The sequence below is a fragment of the Hetaerina americana genome, unplaced genomic scaffold, assembly GCF_022747635.1.
Source record: "Hetaerina americana unplaced genomic scaffold, ioHetAmer1.1.p SCAF_3, whole genome shotgun sequence".
Classification (NCBI taxonomy): domain Eukaryota; kingdom Metazoa; phylum Arthropoda; class Insecta; order Odonata; family Calopterygidae; genus Hetaerina; species Hetaerina americana.
The window spans coordinates 96308283-96319135 of NW_027286874.1; the positions used below are offsets into that span (position 1 = coordinate 96308283).

General features: G+C 47.2%; 1 protein-coding gene across 1 annotated transcript in view; it reads right to left on the reverse strand.

Moving 5' to 3' along the window:
• LOC139690474 (homeotic protein Sex combs reduced-like) overlaps nt 1-10651 on the reverse strand; it is a 76950-nt gene extending 66299 nt beyond the window's left edge. Inside the window, exon 1 of the mRNA XM_071587930.1 lies at nt 9598-10651. Within this exon, the coding sequence (XP_071444031.1) occupies nt 9598-10651 (1054 nt within the window). The remainder of the gene's footprint in view (nt 1-9597) is intronic.
• Nucleotides 10652-10853: the final 202 nt, after the last annotated feature.

The window sequence follows — 10853 nt, forward strand, 5'->3', positions numbered from 1 at the left end:
TTTTCAGCGGATGCTCAACGATTTTCCAGCGTATTCCCAAAATTTTGGAACCTGCGCCTCCTGAGCAACAGAGTTCACGTCAATTTACCCCGAGCCCCTTCGAGAGAGACAAATGTACCCATCCGCCATTATCTCCTGCAAGAGAGAGAGAGAGAGACCTCTTCTGCTTTTCGACTCAACAGGGCCATTCTATAACTGGGTTCTTTCCCCAACGTTTCCATTCTATTCCCAAAAATCCCACCACACACGCGGGTTCCACTCCCCAGCTTCTCTTCTTCTCCTCCTCCTCCCCCCTTTTTCCTTCCCCCCCAACGTTCACCTCTCCCCCCATTCTGTCGGTCCCACCCCAGAGGAGCATCTCTTCACCCCACCCCACCCTTTTCCAGGCCCACATCCAACCATCCTTCCGTTATTTATGGCAAGCGAGTCTGAGAGTCAACCTCACCGAGAGGAGCAAACGAAAGGGGGCTTCCCTTCCCCCCTACCACGTCTCCCTTCCTCTCCTCCTTTTCTGTTCCTTTCTGCTGCGCCCCCCGCCCCCTCTCGTTCTTCATCCGCCCTGCTGGCCCCACCCCAAAACAACACTCTTCACTAAACATGCATACCAAAGCCCCCTTAAACACATGAACGCGCAAACATTCGCGCGTACACTGTTGCCACTGGGGCAAATCGCTTTCTGACGGCACCCTCAGTAAACCAGACTGAGAATGTTATATCGTAGGCTAATTTTATTAATTGTTATCGAATAATTTTGACCTCGTTGGCCTCTTAATACGCGATGAAGTATCCTTTTGAACAAACCCTTGAGTATGAGGTCAGGTCCTTCTGCTAGTGCTACACTCACATATTTATCTCTGGCAGGAGGTTTTCGAATCGGGGGTGATAAATTGAAATTTTGTTAAAATATGTTAAAGACTTGATATGTTAAGCTCTTGATTATACAAGAACCCAATATTATATCTTGGGAATGAAAAAAAATTTACATGAATAACTGCTTTCCCTGTAAGTGAGCATATGGCAGTAGATATAAAATACGTCTTATTACGTCACCGTCTGAAATTTAATTCTAATTTCTTTATAACCGTCCGATCTGTAAGCGACGTGGCTATTGAAACAGCAAAACTTTTAAGATAAAATTATTATAAAAAGAATTCATTTCTACATCAAGAGCAGTTAATCAGGAGTGACCCAATGGAATGAAATTGAATCCATTTAAATAAATTATACTGTATCATAGTGCAAATAGTATTTAAGGGAATAATTATTTAAGTTGATTACTTCCCACTTCCCTCAAAGTTGTCGGCTTAAAAAATACACCCATGGTGAAGTTGTTTCCAAAAGAAGCATTTTTGAAAAAAATCTTTGAAAATAGTCCATTAATTTTGTATATTTCTTCTTTTTCTGAAAATAAACAAAGCATTTAGTTTCACTGTAAAGCTGAATCGGCTTCAGAAAATTAAACTTTGCAACCCTTGGGGTGGAGTGACTTTCAATCCCTACCAGCAGCACACTTGATTAAGTTGTTGGGGAAACCTTCCAGAATCTTCTCTCTCCTCCTCTATGTCGCCCTAACGTTCCCTCGACTCCTCCTCCGCCTTGCCCTATTTCTCAAGACCTTACTCACTATTCACTCGCACACTCCTCAGCCATTCTTCATTCACTTGACCTTCGGAAAAATTTCAAGCACGAGCGAAATTGCCACAGGCATAGCTACATTGGCCATCCATTCCCAAACTTGTTTGTTTTATTTGTCGTTTATTTGGGCTCGCTTACCCATAAGTCCCCAACCTTTCAGCCGATGCTCTTAAAAACTCACACTTCACTCGTCCTTAACCTACGGGAGCAGCTTAAAAACCACATCTTCGTCCTCCACTCGCCCCTCCCGAGAGTCACCCCTCCTCCACAATTCTTTACACCCTTTTTAACCCCTTACACCCTTTCCTTCCCCTCCTTTCTCACAAGCCCTTCCCATTTCAAAACAGCCCTTTACTTCGCCGTGTCGTAAATTTTGCCTCACTCCCCACACTTTCTCCCCTCACCCTCCGTGAAGAACAGGGAAAACCCTTTGCTGCACTCGTTCTGTCCTGTTCACCGAAAAACCCCCTCCAAAACCCCAGCACCACCATCTCATCTGCATCTCCACTTTCACCCCACACCTGCATCGCGAAATACTTTGCATCTTCCTGACCTCACGCCCCTTTCAAACATGCCCCTTGTATCCCCTCTTCCCATCCTGCTTATGTTTCCTTCTTTCTTAATTTCCCACCCCCCTCCACTCTCAAACCGGGCCTCGCACCCTTCACCGATTAAACCCCTCTCCCCATGAGCCTTCAAACGTTCCCTCTCTCCCCCAAATCACTCCTCCATCCCACCCTATCTCTCTCTTCCTCCTATTCGCGCATTTCATTTGCAATGACGCACTTTGCACCAATTTAAACCCGCCAAATGTACTACTAATTTCCCACTCTTTACACTTCCCACCCCTTCGTGTGTACCCAATGTCTGTCCCTCTACCCTCTCTCCATCTAGCTCGTTTTCTCTCTCCCCCCTGCCACAGGGAGAGTCCCTTGCAGCTTCCCTCTCACTCTTCCCCATCTCCCCCCCTCTGGTTGTCGCCTCCACCCCCCCACCCATCTCTTGCCCCACTCCCCGCTCGCCAGCGTCCTCATCCATCTTTCGTGGCCCGTTATGAAAGATCGTTTCAACTGCGGGGGAATGAAAACATTGCCCGATGAGTTAAAGTGTACATGGACCAAAAACACGGAGCTCATCTGCGCGTGCGAAATTATGAGACCGCGGGAAGGCCGACCGGCTCGCTCTCTCTCTCTCACGAGATGGAACGATTCATTCTCCTTACAAAAGCGTTAAACTGTTCGCTTTCTTTAGCTCGGCGACGGTCCGAGAGTCCCGGATCGAATTTGATTTCCTTGGTTCTCATCTTCCGGAAACGTTGCTTAGCCATCTCTTCATGCAAAACCTTCGTCCTGAATTCAGCTCTAGCTTTCCACTCGAAATCCGCCCAAGCGTATAAGAATTCTCTTGTTTTTGTTTGTAAACTTAAACAAACTGGTTTATCTTGAGTTATGTTATTGATTCTTCCGTCAAGGTGAACTCTGCTAAGCTCTGTGGGAGTTTATTGGTCTCTCTTCAAAATAATTTCTGTAGAAACGCAAACTTCTCATGTCCGATGAAGAGTTATTTTCCTATGACCACTAAATTAAATGAATATGTCTGCAGCTGGCGTTATATAATAACACTTATTGGAAAATGACTATGCATGGTTATTTTAACTTGTGCCACAGAAAATCAGTTGATAGGCAATTATAGATGCACCCATAAATGATGTATAAAATTATGCCCTTAGCAGTGTAAGGCTATATGTCCATGGTCTTTAAATTTGTATGATGATTCTACGATATATCATATTTTTATGTTTGGTCATCCTGATTTTGAATCAACACACAAGTATTTTAATTGAATGTTCTTGGAAAGTACAAATATGTTATTCCAGCTGTCCCTGGTTTTTTGGGACTTCTTCATTGAGTGATTTTGATACCACTGCATGGGGAATGGTATTTGCTTTCATGTTATTAGATTACATCGATCACGGAGAGCTTATGTGAAATAATCTTAAATGCGTTGCGATTCGCGTGGCCTTTTAATTGAGTCACCAAAACATGAGAACACCTTGAGATGATTTCTGGCCGTTGCTATCAATGCAAGTCTAAAAAATCTTTTTGATGTTCCCGGATCCCCGGTGGCTAAATTGCCAAAAGGCGAAATATTTCGGTCGGCACTGCCGACGGTTTCCACTCAAGGGGTGTTCAATTTTTTGTGGAAACCCAACACCACGGCGCCATGCGCACAATAGGCATATGTGTTTGTGTGTGCTTGTGCCTACGAATTACAGCCTCTCGAGTGGAGATTGGGGGGGGGGACGCTAAAATGTCTTCGGTCGAAGCATTCCACGTAACCCTCCCCTCATCCCCCGATCCATCCCACTTCTTTTCTCTCCTCGAGAGATATCAATCCACGCGTCTGACACGTGACCGGCCTCATATATATCCACCGCTCCTTGTGTACCTGTGCTGCCGTGGTCCCCGGGTCGGCATGACGTGTAAACTCCTCTCTCCCGTATAAGCGGTTGACAACTCCTGCGGGAGAGAAGAGGTGGTTGGTGGACGGGGATGAAGATTTACCCCGTAATACCCTCCCATCCTGTGTCCGCGTAAACCTCTCCCGCTTTCTTCCCCTCTCCCCGCTCCCTTGCCACATTTCTTATGTCTTCCCCGGTCTCTCTATACAAATGGATCGACTTCATTTGCGAAAATCCCCTCGAGGCGGGTGAGGTCATCGCTTATGACGTTCTTTATGGTTTATTTACTCTCCCACTTTCCCCAGCCCGCAGACCTCACTGCCTGTTGGATACTTCATCATCTCTCTTTCCGTGATTTCTTGATCACTCTCTGAGCATCAGATATCACTCGCATGTAGTTGAAAGTAAATGAAGGTTAATTCTCTAAAGCGATTAGGTATTTAACGGTAGCTACCCGAGTTGAGACGTTTCTTTGTAATTGAAATTGTGTCACAAAAAACGTACCTAGATAGTTCTTGGACTGCCCCATACGATAATTGACCACTGCACATAGATGCATCGGGAGTGTTTTTTAGAATATGGAGCAAAAATTATTTCATTAATATTTTCATTTATAATCCATCAATGCTGCTAGAAAATATTATCGGCTAAGAAAGGAAATTTAAAGGAGAAGACGCGTCGAAAATATTTAGATAATATACGCGCGTATTTCAGACATAATATATTACCTCAATTTGTTGTAAAGCATTACTCCCTTCCATTTCTAGATGATTGATCTTTCATGGTGAGATATTGTAGGAGAATTTACCAAGCTGGCAAGCCAAGGCCAAATTGCGAATGGAAACGTCACCTAGTTAAAAGATAAATTCTAGCTCTCTAAGTAGAAACTCTTTCACCTTCGTTATGAGACCTCCATTTTCTTCCATGTTTTCTGTCCCTCGAAGCTACATCTACCTCGATTGCGTTGAATTCTTCTATTACCCGGACGTGCGTTTCTTTTGCATCGACCTCGGGCCACGGATTCCATCCACCTATGCGCCCCCGACCCCCGAAGACGATCCAAAGGCGGGAGTGAGGCATCTCACTCCCGCCTTTGGATCCTGTCCGTTACACAGAACGGCCGAAGGAACGAAAAAAATCACAAGGAAGATATCCCTTTTCCCATTGTTTGGCAACGGACGCGCGCGCTTCGAGTCGTAAACCATGCTCCCTTCGGACCGACTGACCGAGCGGCGGGTGGTGCGCCGAGCCGGCGAGCGAGGTTCCCCTCTGCGGCCGAAACCGCCCGCCGCCTCTCGCATCCACCTCACCCGCCCCCGCCTCCGCGAAAAGGCCTTTGAATCCGCGGCCGTCGTCCCACGGCCCCCACCGCGATGCTCCTTAGCGCGCGTCGGGAGACGGGACCCCTCCTAGACGGCGGGCGCGTCCTCCGTCGGGCCGATCAAACAATCGCCCATCGACCTCTTGGAACAACCGTATCTAAGGAGACAAGGCGGAATCGCGTCCACGACCTCCGTGCGAGTGAAATGAAGGGGGCTCTGTGGCCCGCATTCCACCGGCTACTCTGCATCTCTCGGACACCATCAACCCTCCTCCAACTTCAACCCCTCCATTCACCCCTCCCCTTCGCTTGCCATCTCCCCTGCTCATCTTCTCCCACACCCACATCCCCCTTTTCCCCTTAGAACCTCTTTCTTCCATACCCATCCATACGATAGCCTCACCCTCCTCCCTAACGTCCACCCCTGATCCGCCCCCATATCCCTCCCTCTTCCACTGCCGTTGTTGCTTTGATTTATGTACCGGCCAGACAGCAAAAGTTCTAACCTCCCCGTCATCCCATCCCACTCCACACTGTAGATGCCCAAACCCCGAATGCCCACACCACACTTGTTCCGGCTCCAGCAGTGGTACACCCCATCTTCATCCTACCACTCTCCTTTCTTGCTCTCTCTCTCTGCATGCTTTCTGCTCCCACCCTCTTCACTCCTTTCCGGCTCGTGGTATTCTTTGCCTTCAAAACCCGAGCACAACATGCTCACCCAAATGCTCCAAGTTCTCCTTTTCTTCCAGTCTTCAACCTCAAGCTTCTTAATTTCATACTGACACTTGACTTAATGCTTGGTCTATCAGATTAGGCTCCCAAGAATTTAACTGCACATGTCAACCACGGCTGATTCAAAACAAATTTCAGCGTTTCGAGATTCTTTTACTTTTATTTATTGTGAGCCATTCCACCATTTAAGTACTCAAATCATGTAACCTTCGATTTTACGAAATTAGGATATGATATTATAATAACACAGATGATTTAAATGGATAAATAGTCTACTTTCTGCTAATTCTTTTGTATAATATTACTCACATATTATCTATTTGTAATTATTTAATTTCTCCTTAATATTATGTTAAGAATCTAATTTGAAGCTATTAGAGAACTAATATACTTGGAGAGGACGCGCAAATATTTTCTCTAATTAAAAGTTTTAGAGGAAATATAAATGCGCATACAAAGCGACACCTTGGAGGCTTGATGAAGGCGTTTCAAAAACTTACTTTGAATGACCCAGGCATTATGAACAAAATGTAATTTAATCGGTGTGTCAAATGATTGATTCACCGATAAAGTTTCTTTAGGAAAGAATTTGTGCCTGTATTTTATATCCTTGTCTTAGGGATGCATTGAAGGATGGAAGCGACTGCTTATCCTCTCTTGTTTGGGTAATTTGTGAGCCGAGCTAGGAAATGAAGAAGATGTGTCACAATGCTTCCAATATGATGATATATGCTAATAATATTTTATATTATTAAATATTTGATAAGAGAGAGGTGAAGTAAAGTAAAAAAGAGTTGAAAATAATGGACAGGATTCGTTCAAGAAGAATGATGAAGGTTCAATGGACGGGGTGAAATGTTAAAATGCTGTTCTAAGTAGGATAGTGATGGACATGAATTTATTTTGAACAATCTGAGAAAGTGTATTTATCTGGCTCACATATTGAGCCAGGAGAGATAAACCATTGTAAATGCGGTCTGCGAATTAAACATGCTGAAAATCTAACGTCATTATTCTGATTACTGATTTCTGATGGTAAATAATTAAAGACATCGGTGTAAAAAATGTCTGATTGAAAGGAAAAACGTTTTTAGGAGGTTCATTAAAATTTCAAAATCTAATGAATCCGGAGTCATGAATTTTATCGAAAAAAACGCGTGTAAAATTTTAAAACATATTCATTTGGATACGATTAAATGGTTCCTAATCGTTCCACTATAGCAAGTTTTATGGTTGCTTCCCCATCCTCGACCCCTTTCTCGCAATTCATTTCCTCTTTCCCATCGCTTCCTCCCACAAACTCTTCTCCTCTCCCTCTTTCCCACTTTTTTTCCTCTCGGCATCTCTCTCTTTCTTCCTCGGCGCATTTTCTTCTTCCCTTTCTTCCTCCTCCAAGCGCGTGTGCGAGTTTGCGCCGTGGCAGGGGGCACACACAAAGGGGATGAGGGGCTCAAGGGAGGGGTGAGTTTGGCGGGGGATGATGGGAATGGTGGCGATGGAGAGGAGGGTGAGAAGATCGGGGTGGGCGCGGGGGGACGAGCTGAAGGGTCGTCTCGTGGTATAGTGGTGTGAGTCGAAAGGAAATCAAGAATGAGAGGGAGGGAATGAGAAAGAAAAGATTTTGACCCCCCCCCTCCCGAAATGACAACATGACGTCCAAAGAGCAGCGAATGAACAATGGAATGACAAGAGGGTTGGACCGGAAAATATTCGGTGCGTAGGACTCTGTAGGCCTGGAGTTATGCCTGAAAGGATGGGAAGTTTTCCTGGGGAGGGAATTAAGCTGATCCTGCTCTCGGCAAGAGGACAAAAATCAGAAGACGAAGTGGAGTATTCCAGGGAGTGAAGGGGAGGATAAGGTGAAATTGTGAGTGGTAGATATACTAAAGGGTTGAACGGGATAAGGGGAGGGAGATGGGGGACGGAAGGTGAGGATGGTTATCTTTGGATTCGTCCGCAAGGAGGAACCACAACCTTCTCCGCAAACGAGATCGTGGTGGGTAACTCGGGGAGTGAAGGAACCCCCTCCGCCGTTTAAACAGCACTAGATCAAACGAGACAAGGGCTCTTCAGGGCTATGGGGCACACGATCGAGCCGTGCGATACACGGCCCGCCGCCCGCAATCCGAAACACATCAAGGGAGTTGCGCTCCGCGGGTCAGAGATTTGTACGCCCGCCTTCAACCCGTGCCTTGGCAACCTGTGCCGCATGGCGGGAGCCCACGGCATATAAATCCATCGTTCGGCGGGGAAGGGGGCGACAGCACAATACGAAACTGTCCGAGGCTAATACTTTATATTCCCGAACGAGTATGGGTATGAAATTTCTTCGATCGCTTTGCCCGGTTTACCACGGCACCATAATTCTCATCCCGGGTCGTGTATTTTTTGATGGAAAATTAGAACGTTTGTCTCCCTCTCTTTCAGCAGAGGACTGACGGAATAGGGAGCGTCGCGTGACGGGGACGCATTAAGGGGGAAAAGGACGCTAATGGGAATGCCATTTGCCCGCGAGTCCCTTCGTCTTTCCCTTGTATTCCGCCAGCTACCCTCTACTCCTTCGCTTCGGCCTGCCATCTCATGCTTCCCCTATCGTGATTTGATGCAAGTGGTTTGCTTTTTGAGTTGATGCATTTTTCACGAATACTCCATGTGCCATCAATGGGTTTAACTCTATTTTGATTGATCGGTCCAATGCCGGCCAGGCAAAGGAGTGCACTAGAGCACAGACCTATCGTGCGAAGGATGAATGGATCTTTCGTGGAAGTCGAAGAAGACAGAAGTCAAAATTAATGGTTTCTTATTTATAAATATGCGGTCAGTGAAATGAACTCCTAAATGAAGGCAATTATCACATTAATTTCTGTCAATCGTATTTTTAGAAATTAAATATTTTACAGAGAATATATATGAAAAACCATTTTTAATTTTAAGGAAATTTGCTATGAAGAAATTGATTTATTTCATTATTTTTTTTAAGTGCTAACAAAACTGGACGTCAAATTGTTCGGCGCATCCCTTTTTCTTGTAAAATTGGTACAAAAAGAAAAAATCACATTTATATTACCTACTAAAAGCTCTTATGGACACTTCTATCTATTACGGCAGCTGGATATATCAAATACCAATTGCAAAACCATTATCGACTTGAGATTTAAAGGTCATGCACGGTAAATGTGCAATCCCATGGTTTGCGTTGATAAAATACGAAAGGTACCGATATCGGATAGATGCTAATAAAACATTTAAAAATTAGCTAAACTGATTTCATTCCGGCATCAACTGAAAGTTCTATTAGTAGAATACGCTCAGTGTATAAAGTGGCTACTATATTATAAATAGTAGCAATGCCTTGAGAAATATTGCATTTTCCTGTCGGAAGGAATCTTCAAATTGACTACGAGTAATTTCCTGATCGATGGAAATGCCTCCTCTTATGACTTACTTTGGCCGAGGTGAACCCTCTTCATCCACGGATAAATGTGCGGCGGGTTGTTCGAGGAGGAGCCCTGCTGCTTCGAGGATGACGTCGACGAGGACGTGGATGAAGTGGATGAGGTGGAGCTTTGGCTTGAGGTTTGCCTTTGCTGCGAGGAGCCCGTCGAGGCGGAGTTGGCCGCAGACGCCGTCTTGGAGGCCACACCTCCTGCCGTCGCTCCGCTCTCCCCGGCGCCCGCCGCCGTGCGCGGGGCCGTCGCAGCCTCAGCCGCGGCCGATGGCTGCGGTGGCACCTGCGGCGCGGAGGCGGATGCCGCGGGAGCGGGCGGCTGCGGGGCTGAGGGCGCCGGGCACCCCTGGTGCTCGTTGGGGCTCCTCGGACCCGCCTGGGGGTGATGCCCACCGTGCGGTCCCCCCGCGCCCCCCGCCCCGGAACTCCCCGTCGTGCTCAGGTCCTGCGGGGAGCTGGCCGTATTGTCCGTCGCGTATTTTCCCGCTACGCCCACGTTGGTGGGCGTGAGCGGCAGCACTGGGGCCTGAGGAACTAGCGGGGGCGTGGGGGCCCCGGGGCTGGAGTTCGCGCTCGGGAGCTGCTGAGGGTGGTGGTGCTGGTGTGGGTTGTGGTGTTGCTGCTGTTGTTGGTGGTGCTGCTGCGGGTGGTGTTGCTGGTGCGGGCCAGTCAGCCTCTGGTGTCCGTTGTATTCGGCCACTCCCGCCGTGTTGCCATTCTGCAGGTGGCCCACGTGGGATTGCTGGCCCGCCGAGGCAGTGGCCTGGGAGCCGTAGGGGGAGTGGTAGTGCGGTGACACTTGGGGAGAGTAGCAGTTAGGGTAGGGCTGCACTGTGTTCGGGTTGTAATACGAGTCCTGTCCCCCGCCGCCGCCTCCCCCGGCCGCCGCGGCTGCAGCGGCCGCAGCTGCGGCTGCCGCTGCCGCAGCCACGGATGCCGTGGCATCCTGCCCGCCCCTTTGCTGCTGCTGAGGCTGCTGGCCGTAGCACGCCGCGAGGGAATTAACGAACTGATAGGAACTCATATTTGCAGTATATAGTGGGTCTTGCATTCACTTCACGTAAACGTACAAACGTACGTTAACTCCCGTAGACAAAAAACAAATCTCCCTTCCGGGGAACAGTCAAAAACGTCTTTAACCTAACTGAATTACGCCTCAGAACATTTTCCTATCCAAAAGGTTAAATCACCAATACTCGCTTTTTATTTATTATCTCAGTTCACTGTCGTTCATCGACCACAATTCCTTTCGC